The sequence below is a fragment of the Panthera uncia genome, chromosome C2, assembly GCF_023721935.1.
Source record: "Panthera uncia isolate 11264 chromosome C2, Puncia_PCG_1.0, whole genome shotgun sequence".
Classification (NCBI taxonomy): Eukaryota; Metazoa; Chordata; class Mammalia; order Carnivora; family Felidae; genus Panthera; species Panthera uncia.
The window spans coordinates 57,430,672-57,444,993 of NC_064810.1; the positions used below are offsets into that span (position 1 = coordinate 57,430,672).

Sequence of the window (14,322 nt, forward strand, 5' to 3'; positions counted from 1 at the left end):
CAGGTCACATCTCACAGTTCGTGGGTTCAAACCCCACATCGAACTCTGTGCTGACAGCTCAGAGCCTGGAGCCTGCTTCGGATTCTGTGCCTCCCTCTCTCTCTTCCTCTCCCCCACTCGTACTCTGTGTCTCTTTCTCTATCAAAAATAAATAATCATTAAAAAAAATGTTCTCATGAACCTATGTTGACACATCATTGTCACCCAGGGTCCATAGCTTACAACAGGGTTCACCTTTGATGTTGTGCATTCTGTGGATTTGAACAAATGTATAATGTCACATATGCATCATTAATTACAGTGTCATACAGAGGGCTTTCATTGCCCTAAAAATCCTCTGTGCTCTGCATTTTCATCCTTCCCTCCCTCCCACCCGCCACTTCAAACCGCTGGCCACCACTAAACTAATCTTTTTACCGTCTCCATGGTTTTGCCTTTTCCAGAACGTCATATAGTTGGAGTCATACAGGGTGTAGCCTTTTCAGATTGGATTCTTTCGCTTAAATATGCATTTAAGTTTCCTCCATGTCTCTTCATGACTTGATAGCTCATTTCTTTTTAGAGCTGAATAATATTCCATTTTCTGGAAGTGCTGCCATTTAGTTATTCATTTACCTACTGAAGGTTATCTTGGTCGTTTCCAAATTTTGGCAATTATGAATAAAGCTGCTATAGAGCTGCTATTACTGACTTTAAGATAAACTGTATGTATGACGTTGCTGTGGTCATTGATCTCTAGAAAGGAATTTAGCCCTATGCTTGAAACAACCTAGATTTGAGTTGATCAACAATATAATTTGGGGAGATATACTAAAAATTATCCTTTTCATTTTCATATGAATTTAACTTTTTAATATTTATTTATTTTTGAGAAAGAGAGAGAGAGAGAGACAGAGTGCGAGCTGAGAGGGGCGGAGAGAGGAGAGGGAGACACAGAATGTAAAGCAGGTTCCAGGCTCTGAGCTGTCAGCAGAGCCCGATGCGGGGCTCGAACCCACGAACCGCGAGATCATGACCTGAGCTGAAGGTGGATGCTCAACCGACCGAGCCACCCAGGTGCCCCTTATTTTCATATGAATTCGTTTTTATATAAATGCATCTGACATGAATCCCTACTATGTGCCAGTCTCTATGCTATGGAAGATACAGGCACAAAAGCGTCTCTGTCACCAAGAGAGTCTAGAAAAGAAGACCTATATTCAATGGCTATACAAGGATACATGCATAGGAAATAACACTGGTTCTCTATGGCTGGAATATCAGAGTAAATAAGTTTTGACCTAGGTCATGCCCTTGTTTCCAGAACACTCAAATAAAACGTCAGTAAGAGAAAAATAACATTTTTTGGTTTGCGTTAAACATTTCCAAGTTCTTCTATTTCTCTTTTAGTTACTTACCCTAACTGTTCTTGCAGCTTTTACTCCTTAAGGTTTTTGCCTTCACTTGTTTGCATGATGTCTTTCTCGGGATGCATTTCTTATAAATTCTCCGATTAAAAAAAAAAAGATGCATTTCTTTTGAAGCTCTTGAATCTTTTCATAGCGTTTCCTCATTGGTATATGGTGGATGAGTATTGGGTATCATTGACAAAACTAGCCACCCACCACCCTTCTGTTGAACCTACAAGAAAAGTCTTTTTTTAATTGGCATCGTCCTGTAAGAATAAAATGTCGGGGCACCTGGGTGGCTCAGTCCGTTAAGCTTCTGACTTGGGCTCAGGTCACGATCTCACGGTTTGTGAGTTCCAGCTCCACATCAGGCTCTGTGTTGTCGGCATGGAGCTTGCTTTGGATCCTCTGTCCCCCTCTCTCTGCCCCTCCACCCTCCCTCAAAAATAAACATTAAAAAAAGAAGAAATAAAATGTCACAAGTATGTATTTTTTTAGTAATCTCTACACCCGATGTGGAGCTTGAACCCATGACCCCGAGATCAAGAATCACACACTCTTCTAACTGAGCCAGCCAGGTGCCCTCTAAAATGTCCATGTGTATAGAGGCACAGCAAAAAAGCAGCTGAGAACACCTATTTCCAAACCAAATAGAGTGTCTTCAAACCTTAGGTATCATCTGCATAGAACTCTGTAGATAGTCTTATTGGTCTGGTATCTCTGAACGTTTAAATTAAAAAGAAGGCCTCCCACAGTCCATTAATTTTTAGACCTTGGAAAAAGTATTTTGAGAACACACTTTGTAAGATTTAGTTTGCGTTTATTTATTTATGAGTAAAGCACTCTACTTTAGTATTATTTTCCTTGCCTATATTTTGTCTCCTAAACTGAGATAAGCCAATGTCACCTACAGTTTTCAGACCTGAACTGAGTTTCCTTTTCAGGCCAATGACTCTCCTAAGTAACATCCTTTAAATTACATTGGATTGCATCGTTCACCATCCTGGAACCTGTGAGCGGGTGTGCGTGTGCACATCTGCGTGGGTACTTAAAGAGACATCCCTCCCAAACAATATTCTTGAAAGGGTATTTTGTGTTCTGCTGTGTTCTATTCAGTGCCAGCACTTCAAATATTGCCAGAATAGAAGAAATGGAGAGACTTTTGAAGCAGGCGCATGCGGAGAAGACTCGGCTGCTTGAATCCAGGGTAGGTACAAAATCTTTCCACCAGAGGTCAATGAGCTCATGGTTCAAGCTGTCCTGCACCTGACAGGAAACCGTCCTTGGGCCTTATTAACCAGTATAATCTTGGAGTCGTCACTCAACCTTTTTGGTCTCATTTTTGTTACCTGAAAAGTAAGGGTGTTAGGACTTCTTGGCCTCCTGACCGCACTACAATATTTTGTAATTTAAAATAGGTATAGTGTCAACGTAGACCGAAATGAATGCTTTGTATTGAATTTTCCCTTTGATGGCCACTGTGGTTGCCTGCCAAAGAACAAGGAGGAATGTCATGTCTTTATGTTTTCTCTCTTCCTTGCCAGCTTGTGTGAACTGTGCTATTGTAATATTTAAAATCCCACGTTATTGTGACTGCATTTCAAGCCAGAATCTGAACTTCCTTAGGAATCCCCCTAAATGCCTTTGCATCCTGCTTTAAAGGGCCCCTCCTTTCCTCTTCCGACTTCCCCGTGGGCTTCCTCTGCTACCTCCAGCCAGGAAGCCGCAAAGCAACAAAGAAACCAGAGGGACCGATGGCCTTCAGTTAGAAGATGGCCACTGAAAGGAGGGCTCAAGGTCATGACTAGTGTTGGGTGACCAGTTTGATCCTTTGTTTTAAAAATGCGAGGGTTGTAGTCACCAGCATGAAATGACTGAGTTCCACAGCTGGATGTTCACTTAATATTCAGTTGTTAACTAAATGTCATGGTTGCCTTTCTGCGTGGGATGATTTTAAAAACTATGTGAGGGGTGATTCTAGTCTAGGTGATATATTGTAAGAGCCCAGGCTATAAAGCCAACAATTGTCTAGGGAGAATTTTCTTTTCCATTAGTTGGAATCATCCAAGTATAACCAGTATATCTTAAAATTTGTTCGGAATAATGATATTTAGGAACGGGAAATGGAAGCCAAGAAACGAGCTCTGGAAGAAGAAAAACGACGCCGAGAACTCCTGGAAAAACGATTGCAGGAAGAAACTAGCCAGCGGCAGAAGTTAATTGAAAAGGAAGTAAAAATAAGGGAGAAACAAAGGGCACAGGTTGGTCGGTCAGTCTGGATGGATTAGAATAGGTTGCCCCCTGCTGGTCATTGTTTAGAAGACAGTCATGCTGTGTCAGGATGGCTTTCTTGTCACTGTGCTCAGCAGCCCTTCTTGACATGTAACTGCCGGGACAGAAACAAACAAACAAACAAACAAACAAAATATATGCTTATCTCAAAACTCATTGAGGGGCACCTGGGTGGTGCAGTTGGTTAAGTGTCCCATTTCGGCTCAGGTCATGATCTCATGGTTTGAGAGTTTGAGCCCCACATTGGGCTCTCAGAGCCTGCTTTGTTTGGATCCTCTGTCTCCCTCTCTCTCTTCCCTTCCCCCCCCTTTCTCTCTCATGCGTGGTGTCTCTCAAAAATAAGAAAACATTTTAAAAAAACTCATTGAGACCTACTACTCAAATGATACTTTGGTCACGCATAGAACAATTCGGCGGGAGAGGCAGTTTTTCTTCTGCCCATTTTTGGGAGTATATTTAAAAGGACCATGTTTTTCCAAGCAGCTTTGAAAAATGCAGCCAGATACTGAAAACAAATACAACACCCAAACTAAAACCTTTGGCTGAGGAAGAGAAAAGCTTCTATGAAGCCATTTTTGGAAGCAAATACTCCAGAACAAAATAATTTTACCAACCCAATTTCTTGGTAGTTTTTTTTCCTAACCACTGTATTGTCACACATATCCCCTTTGCTACAGCCGTGCACACATGCGTGCAAGGTTACTGAGCTCCAGCAAAACTCAGGAAAATCACCCATTTCCTTTCACTTCCTATCCCGCTTATCATAGAGTTTGAATCTTTGCAAGTAAAAAGCTGCTTATATAATGTAGGTCGGCTGAGGAGCTAAAATAAAATCTTGTGAAGTGCCAATTATTTCAAGTTCAAACCCATTTTACCAAGTTTTACTAGACTTCATAAAAGGTACCGTTCCTCTTAGTCTTCATAGTTGCTGGCAGTTTGGTAGCATGGCAGTGAGAGACCCATCTTGGAGACTCTGTGTGCTTTTGAGGTATCAGTAAGTCTCTGGCATCTGTCTAAAGCCAAAGTACCACAGACTCAAAGGCAAAATATTGCAGGAAAAATTCAAAGTAAAACTTGTTCATTTTATTTCATTATGCCTATCCTTTGCCAAATTATGATTCACGGTGAAGGTCATCCCTGGCTATTTGGTATTCGAAGCCAATCCAAAAAAGTACAATTCTCTATTTGAATCCTAATTATAAGGTTTTCCTCCAAGTATATATGTAGGTCATTTTCCCCAGGGCAGAGGGATGGGGTTATTAACAGAATAAAGTCAAACGCCATTTTGGAAACGTGACCCGTGGTGATACGTGCTTCCTAGATTAGATGAACTTCTCTACTCCAGCCATAGTAAAATAAAAGACATCCACATACATCTTTTCCATATCTGCTCATTGGATAGCTCATTGAGTATGGCTTTGATTCCACATCTCACCTTATTTTAGCTTCACTTCTCAAAACACACATCTCTGCCTTCAGTTTCTACCAGAGGGTGTGTATCAGCCAACATGTATAGCTTTAGGGGATCTCGCAGGGCCGGGGGGAGGGGGGGGCGGTATACTTACTAAATACTGTTCACCAGTCATGTCATGTCTGAGATTATTTAAGAACTAATGTTAGGGGTGGTGATAGGGAGAGGCCCAGGGAACTTCATGCTTCATTTCCGTGTTTTGAAGGGCGATATGCCTCTTGTAAAACTAAGGTTAATGACGTTTTTCCATTTTCTCATCTGCCCTTCTCAAGGAGTAGAACCTGTCCACCTGAGTTTATCCCTCCCCCTCCCCCGCATATTGTAGCATCCTTCTGAAAACGCTATGCATTTTTTAAACTCTAAAGAATAATGTTTATCTTCAGTTCTCATAATCACATAAACATTTGAATGCTTAGGCTTTCCAGTTCATGTCCACTCAAATAACTGTGACCTTAAACGAAATAAGTACTTAGCTATATATGACACGGGGTTGTGCTTTTCCAGGCCCGACCTTTGACACGCTATCTGCCCGTCCGGAAGGAAGACTTTGATTTGCGAAGCCACGTAGAGACTGCAGGCCACAATATCGATACCTGTTATCATGTATCGATCACAGAGAAGACCTGCCGAGGATTCCTTATCAAAATGGGTGGAAAAATTAAAACTTGGAAAAAACGATGGTTTGTGTTTGATCGGAACAAGCGCACATTCTCTTATTATGCAGGTGAGTGATAAAAAACTCTTAAGTGATATATTCAAATCAGGAACTCTCTGCTAAAGAGCAAAGGTAATAAAAGTCAGTATAAATAGGTTGATTGGTAACTAATAGAATTAAGGGTGATATTAGCTTTGTAGGTCTATATTATTTTATATTAGGGTTGTATAGTCCCATGATATGTATGATTTCCTCCCTAGAAATAAAAATTTGGGGCACCTGAGTGGCTTAGTCAGTTGGGCATCCATCCGACTTTGGCGTGGATCATGATTTCAAGGTTCAAGGGTTCGAGCCCTGCATTGGGCTCTGTGCTGATAGCTCAGAGCCTGGAGCCTGCTTTGGATTCTCTCTCTCTGCTTCTCTCTCAAAAATAAATAAACGTTAAAAAAAATTTTTAGGGGCACCTGGGTGGCTCAGTCGGTTGAGCGTCTGACTTTGGCTCAGGTCAGGATCTCGCAGTTTGTGAGTTCCAGCCCCTCGTCGGGTTCTGTGCTGACAGCTCAGAGCCTGGAGCCTGCTTTGGATTCTCTCTCACTGCCTCTCTCTCTCTCTCTCAAAAATAAATAAACGTTAAAAAAATTTTTAGGGGCACCTGGGTGGCTCAGTTGGTTGAGCGTCTGACTTTGGCTCAGGTCAGGATCTCGCAGTTTGTGAGTTCCAGCCCCACGTCGGGTTCTGTGCTGACAGCTCAGAGCCTGGAGCCTGTTTCAGATTCTGTGTCTCCCTCTCTCTGCCCCTTCCCCACTCATGCTCTGTCTCTCTCTGTCTCTCAAAAATGAATAAACGTTAAAATTTTTTTTTTTAATTTTTAAAGAAATAATAAAAATTATCTATTATTTTAAAAGTGTGAATTAGTCTGTTCAGGTTCTGAAATAACCTGAAGTCTGAACAAATATTAAATGGAATTTATCCTTTTAGACCAAAATATTGACTTTTTGTCAATATTTTGACAAAGCCAGAAAAAAATTTTCTGTTTATTTATTTATGGTCATATGCCCTATTTAAGTCACACACAATTAGGCAGCCTTAGCTGACAGACATCCAGCTACAGTTTGTAAATTAGAATGTTATTTAAGCCGAGAGTAAAGCTCATCAGTGAACAAGTGACCAAGTATTTATTAACTGACTGAAATATTTTTGGATTGCTTAAATGATAGATTGTGAGAAACATACCCACCTGAGTCTTCAAAAAAATACAGGAATATTTATGTAACTGCTGTACTTACTAAAAAGTCTCGGGGCACCTGGATGGCTCAGTCCATTAAGTGTCCAACTCTTGATTTCAGCTCAGGTCATGATCTCAAGGTCGTGAGATGGAGCCCTGTTCTGCATTGAACGTGGAGCCTGCTTAGGCTCTCTCTCTACCCCCACTCCACCCCCCTCTCTCTCAAAAAAAAAAAAAGAAAAGAAAAAGAAAAAAGTTTCTTACTTACTCCTGGGTCACATATGAAACACGTCCATTGTCAGCACAGATTTAGCTCTGCTCTCTTAAGCAACTAAAGAAAAGTAATATCATGCAAGAGTTTATGAAGAGACCCTGTGGTGACTGTATCAGCGTTGATGAGCAATGTCAAATAAAGAATCAATTGTTAAATCAATGTAATAAGAAATAACAGTCTAGTCACTTAATCTACATAGTGTGAGGTCAGGATATGTTTATGAAGAGAAGTGTGAGGCACCAAGAGGCATGTGGAAACCAAGGAGACCCTGGCTGGGGGGCCCCAGAGTTGGGGTGGGGAGGACCCAGGAGTGCATGCCGTTCAGTTAGGAGCTCTTTGGTGGGGCTCCAGTATGCAGTTAATGCTGTAGTGGCCCCAAGCGAATGGCCTAAACCCCCTTCTGGGTTCCCTGCTTGCCTCTTTTGGGCCTTCTGATCTTGGGTTCTAAGAAAATCCAGAGATGTTCTCTTCAGTTAGTACAATAGGAAAGATGACAGTTTAATGAGAAATGCCAATTTATGTCTGCAAAATCCATAAATAAAACTTTGCCCTGTGCTAGTCTCCAAAGACAACCTCACCCAGAATTTCCCAAAGATAACATGTTAATTAACTTCAGACAAAACAGCTTCACTCTTCTTCTCTGCTTCTCTTCTCCGAGACCCTTATTTCGTTCATTCCTCTGTCAGCCAGGTCAGCTGCTCACTCCCTCCTCCTTCTGACCCATGTTAGAACCTGTGCTCCTAATGACCACGTAAACGCATTTTTCCAAATGTAAACTTCTTGGTGACCAGTTTTCTCTTTAAAAAATATATTATTTTTAAAATATTTTTATTAAAATATTTTATAATAGTTTTTATAATATACAACAAAAATATATTTTTATATATATCTACATGTTTTATGTAATATATAATAAAAAATATCTCTTTTTGATAGATGAATGATTACTCAGAACTGTAACATATAAAACAGGCAAAAATTATGTTTCATTTAGCTTTTTAATATTCCCATATTATATAACTGACCAGTGCGTCCTAGTTTGACAGACACTGTCCATTTGGCTCTGTTTACAGCCATCAGTAGCTTGTCCGCTCCCCTGGCCTCCGCCCCTGCTCTTTTCCCAAACATCACCAAGTGCAGGAATAGATCAGTCCACAGGAAGCCTTGCAGATTGCAGTTCAGGCTGGACTTGACCCCACAGACACCACACCCGCCCCTTCAGCTTGTCGTGAGGTAAAGGGTACCGTGCGTGTGAAGGAGCTGTAAACATGAGTTCTGACAGCTAATGTCATAAGTCTCTGTGCTCATCACAGAGTCTCTGTGCCTCCATGCTTGGCCTCCTACATATTAACTGGGTAACCTTAGAAGAGTCTCTAAAGAAAACTGAGACAGAAAATATATCTGAAAATTGATGGGCTAATGCTACCAAAAGGAATGAATAGCTTTGTCGTGTCAAGTTACAATAGCGTTATTAATTCTCTTAGTTCACAATGCTCTTGTGAGGCCAGCATTTTTGAGAGTTCTTTCTCAGATATGAACTGCCCTACAAACAAAAGGTTCATTCCCCAGTTTTCTGCCTCCTTGAAACACTGATGAAATTTACTTTTAGCTCCAGATTTTATTTTACACCTGCTTTCAGAAAGTAAAGTATTATTGTATTCCCATTAATACTGCAGTATCCTTCCCAGTGAACTGATTGAAACCCACTGAACGTGGCATTAATTAAAACGGTGCTTCCCAAGGAAGAGTAAAACAAACAAACAAAAAACCAGAACACATACAAATATGGCCCATGGTCAAACATGGTCAAATAAGTTTGGGAAATGCTGAGTTAAGTGTAATTTAATAGCTTTATATTTTCCACTGAACTTCTCAGGGCTATTGTTTTTCAGACTAGCTTTCCATTGTTGTTGGAAAAAAAGGGACATTCTTGGGTAAAAAACTTAACAGTAGAACAAAAGTGTAGGGGGCACCTGGGTGGCTCAGTCAGTTAAGCATCTGACTCTTGATTTCAGCTCCAGCTCCGGTCATGATCCCACCCCACATGGGACTCCCCACTGATGACATGGAGCCTGCTTGGGAGTCTGTCTCCCTCTCTCTTTGCCCCTCCCCCACTGGTTCTCTCTCTCTATCTCTCTTTCTCTCAAAATAAAAACAAATAAACTTAAAAAAGGTCTATACAATGAAAATAAGTCTCTTTCAGATCACAAAAGTTCTGAACTTTCACATCACAAAAGTCTGAAGTATCTTTTCAGATTTTCTCTATTCATTTATATATACATTTTTTCAGATACATGTTTATATATGTATATGTTTCAGATAGATGTATATATATGCATGTATATATATATATATATATAATACATATATATGTATTCTTTCTTCTTTAATACAGTTAAGACCAGGGGCTCCTGGGTGGCTCAGTTAAGCATCTGACTCTTGATTTCGGCTCAGGTTATGATCTCACAGTTTGTGGGTTCGAGCCCCACATCGTGCTCTGTGCTGACAGCGTGGAGCCTGCTTGGGATCCTCTCTCTCTCCCTCTTTGTTTCTGTCTCTCAAAATAAATAAATGAACTTCAAAAATACACAGTTGAGACCAAATTCTTCACTCTGTTCATAACTTTTGTCGCATAACAGTATTTCAGGATTTTCTCTGACGAGCACTTGCCGATCCAGCTCAGTCTTTCCAGTGGCTGTGTGGATTCCATTATGTGACCCGACCATAATTGGATCAGTCCCCTGTTAGAGTTCAGACAGATTTTTTGCTGTCTTCTGCTGTAACAAACACAAATCCGTGTGCATGTGCATGAGTAGCTCTTATACAATAAAGTTTTAGAAGTGGACTTGCTGAGTAAGAGAATTTTTTGCATTTTTAATTGGTGTATTTTCCCAAACCGCCTTCCAAAAGGAGCTTTCTTATTTGCACTTCCACCAACAGGCTCTCTCTTTTTGCAGCCTTATCCACGCTTTGAACACTTTTTAATATGCTCACATGCATTTATGATCTTCTCTGTGTTTAAATTACAAAATATTTCAAGAACTTATTAGATCGTAGAGTGATGCTGTTTGGTTTGTGATTTGGTTGCTTTTGTTTTTGTTTTACGTTTTTGTTGGGTTTTTATGGCAAATTTGATGAAATCTTGGAAACAGTTTGAAACATGCTGCATTGAAAGATCACTAAATTATTGACATGAAGCTCTACTGGGAACGGGGAAAAAGCATGCTGAACAAGAAATTCATAGAAATATAAGTGGAATATTAATAAATAGAAATATAAGTAGAATATTATTTTAAGTTAGGTAAAAAAACCACCCTTCTTAAAAAAACAAAAACCTTCTTACAAATCTCATTACAACAGTTCTACATATTAACATTTCCATTACAACCACAGTTTTGGAGAACGTGGGGAGATAATCAGTATTGGTGTCAGCAGTGTTTATATTTTGTGTGCTAACTTGACTGTCAGTAGCTCTGGGTTGTCTTTTTGACTGCAGATTTGCTAGAGAGCTTTGGGCAAAATCAATTAGTCCCCGAGGTTTGGGCTGATCGTTCCCTTTTTGTTTGTTTTTTTTTTTTTTTTTCCAAAATAGAACTGGGCTAATGCCTTCACCTAAATTATCTGAATTGATCTCAGGTAACTTAAATACTAGATAAATATTGTAATAATTATACTGAAATTATAATCTTCCCAGTCTATCATTGGTGATAAGGTATTTAACTATTATTGCAGACAAGCATGAAGCTAAATTAAAAGGAGTAATATACTTCCAAGCCATTGAAGAAGTGTATTATGATCACCTCAAGAATGCTAATAAGGTAAACACTGATTTTCAGATGTGAATGAATAATTGGGTTGGAAAAATGGTTTTTGAACTGCAAGCAATTTAGATGTGTTGCTCTGACATAACAGATTGATATGAGCAGAATCACTCTAGAAAAGCGAACATAGAGTAATTAGTATCGCTGATCTTTGGTGGAAGAAAAAATCATGGTGAAATGAGAAAATATTCTGGACATATTGATTCAGGAGACCTGCTAAGTGACTTGCTGAGGTTCGAAGAAGGGTCTACTACCTAGTTATAAGGAAGGATCTTAGTAGGACTAAGAATAGCAGCGGTTATTTATTGCGTACATTATCTTGGCACTGGGCTGGAGCTTTATCTGCAAAGTAGCTGCTAAGAGGATTGATTGGTGAGCTGTGTGAGAGTTATTGTGCAGTGAGGCCAGAAAGATAGTCCTGAGAAAAATGCTGGAGGTGGGGGTACAGGTTCTACGAGAGCAAAAGTAATACCAATTGAGATTTCCACAAACTGGAAAACTTTTGAAGAGGAAAAAGCTCCCATAGATGTCTGTGTTATTTAATGTTACGATTTCAGGATGTTTGTTTTACATTCTTTTCCGTTTTTGATTTTTAGAGTCCTAACCCATTACTCACCTTCAGTGTCAAGACGCATGACAGAATCTACTATATGGTCGCGCCATCGCCGGAAGCCATGCGGATCTGGATGGATGTTATAGTTACTGGCGCAGAAGGTTACACCCACTTCTTGTTGTAGCGAACTGGCGCCAAGAGTGTACTTCCGGGCAGACTGCAATAGTCTCTTACAAGAATGAAGCCATATTCAGTCCGGGATGGAGAGACCCGGACCCACAGGCCCATCCCTTTAACTGTGTATACTCAGAACTCCTTTTTACATTAACAGGAAGTCATTTGTAAAAGAGAAAAAGGGGGGGTTGAATTCAAAGCTTGACGACAAGTAGCGAAAGGATTGAAGCACCTGTGAGAAAGAAAACACTATTTTGGTAAATAGCATCACTTATAGGAACACTTCTTATAAACTGTTTTTTATCAATTGTTTACTTTGGTGAAATAAACTGAACAGTTTACAAAAATGTATGTACTTGGAAATACGAAATTATTTTAGCACCCAAATTATTGGCATTGACATTATTCGTTAATCAACTGACGTTTTAAAAACCATTTTGCTGAAGGTTATTTTATAAGTAGAAGCAAATAAGGGGTTGGAGGAGAGTTTTAGGAGTTTTGCCCTAATTATTAAGTACTGCACCTAAACCAAAGACTTGACGTGACTTCTGTTTAATAGTGGTAGTTTCAAGTGATGAACTGTATTTGGTGTTACTTTACATTTTAAAATGGTACTTTGATGCCATCAGTTACCCAGGAAGTTGACTCTGGAGAGTTACCACTGGCATAAGCGACTGTACATATATAGCAAATCACTTGTTGTAAAAGAAGGAAAAACAAAAAGTTGTGTGTTTTAGACAGAAGCAGTCTTATTAGACAGGCATTCTGTCACTTGGAGCGATTAAAAATAAAGAGACTATTTCATGTTTTGCTAAAGATTTCTCCATTCCCGGTGCTGAGAATAAAGGTAGCCAGTAGCCAATTTCCTTAGGTTGTCTGTTTGCTCTTTATTGTGGAACACACCTTTTTGCAGCCTCACGTGACATAACGATGAAACCAGAGCCCTATTTTCACCAAAGAACAGACCAGTGAAAATACTTACTTACAGAAGTAATGTTATAGAACAAGGAAAATGAACTCCAACTTAATGTTCTCTGTAATGTACTATTTTATTATGTATTTCTTTACAATTAGCTTTAGTTATTTTAGAGTTGTTAATTTTTCTTGAATGAAATGACTTCAGGCAAGTCTCTTTTATAACAGTTTTTCAAATGCCACTTATCCTGGTCTGTCATGTTGTGTGTATTTGTAAGTATGAACGTATTCTTTCCTAGAAGTTTGCAAATGAATAGAAGTAGAGAATAATTAATGGCTTTGCTTACTAGTACAAGGTGAAATGACTAGATTGGAAGTGTCCATAACATCTTGATCTGGCCTGACTGGGTACAGTGTTTAAAAATTTGCATTCTGGTTTGCACACATGTATACACGTTGCCAATAATAAGATTTTGCAACTGGATGACTCATGATTTTACTTGAACAGTGGAGGACAAGGTCACTATTGCAGAAGACAGTTTTATAATCTGTTTTTTTCAGACATCAGCCCTAAACCCTTGTAATGATCTAAGAGAGTGAAATGCAGTTGCTAAAATTTTTTTGGTTAATGTAAGATATAACTTTTCTGTACTGTACTGTACTTTCTCTACAGGATTATGAAGATATTCTAATCAACGTTATATTATGCATGATGTAGTAAGCCTTTTAAAATGTGTGTTAAAATATGTTGAGTATGGATTAAAATGTTGACCAGATTTCACAGCTGAAAATAAACTCATCTCTCACCAGGAGGTTACCTATTGGTGACATAAGAGGAGATGGATTAATCAGCAAAAGTCAATTGTCAATCTCCATAAAGGTGGAGATTTTGTGTGCTAACATTATGATTTGTAGTTTTATAAAACTGAAATGAGATGACTCCTGATAAATGTGACATCTGACCGTCTTTTTGCAAAGATGCAATTATTACTGGGGATTGCAAGGGCTGTGTTTACTTATCTGACAGGGGAAAAAAAATCACTCAGGTGAGAAGTAAAGGATTTTACTTGAAGGCAACCTCACTTGTCTCCCTGGACTAAGGCAGCAGATTTCAGAGAGAAATGGCCCTGAACAATATATCCTTACACTCCTGATAATGAAGGCAACATTGACAGTGGGTACGGAAACAATTGGTCTACTTCAAGCCCATCACTGTAGGTAAAAGCATCTTCACTTGACACTAGCCACAGTTTTTCATGATTTGTTATACTGATAAGGGCGGATAGAGAAAACAATCTATGGGGTTCCCTACTCTTTTGAGCAGTGTTTTTCCCACTATGGAGACAAGTCAGATTGTTTTCATTTTGCTGTACATAAAATGCAAGACCTACAAAAATAAAAGGAGAGAATAGGGACAGGAATGATTGAGGATATTTGCAATTATCCAAAACCCACAGTGAGAAAGGTTTATTGTTAAGATTTAAAGGACGACGAAGTGACACACATTGTCTATCACCTTAGTGATTTAGTTTCTTTGGAATCTACAACAGGCCT

At 39.4% G+C, this 14,322-nt stretch overlaps 1 protein-coding gene across 4 annotated transcripts in view; it reads left to right on the top strand.

Annotated features, from left to right (window-relative positions):
• PHLDB2 (pleckstrin homology like domain family B member 2) overlaps positions 1-12,715 on the top strand; it is a 234,926-nt gene extending 222,211 nt beyond the window's left edge. For all 4 annotated transcript variants that reach the window (XM_049628162.1, XM_049628159.1, XM_049628161.1 and 1 more), the window contains 5 exons: positions 2,505-2,595; positions 3,503-3,649; positions 5,656-5,875; positions 11,038-11,123; positions 11,723-12,715. In XM_049628162.1, the coding sequence (XP_049484119.1) occupies positions 2,505-2,595; positions 3,503-3,649; positions 5,656-5,875; positions 11,038-11,123; positions 11,723-11,863 (685 nt within the window). In that variant the 3' untranslated portion in view covers positions 11,864-12,715. The remainder of the gene's footprint in view (positions 1-2,504; positions 2,596-3,502; positions 3,650-5,655; positions 5,876-11,037; positions 11,124-11,722) is intronic.
• The last annotated feature ends 1,607 nt before the right edge of the window (positions 12,716-14,322 follow it).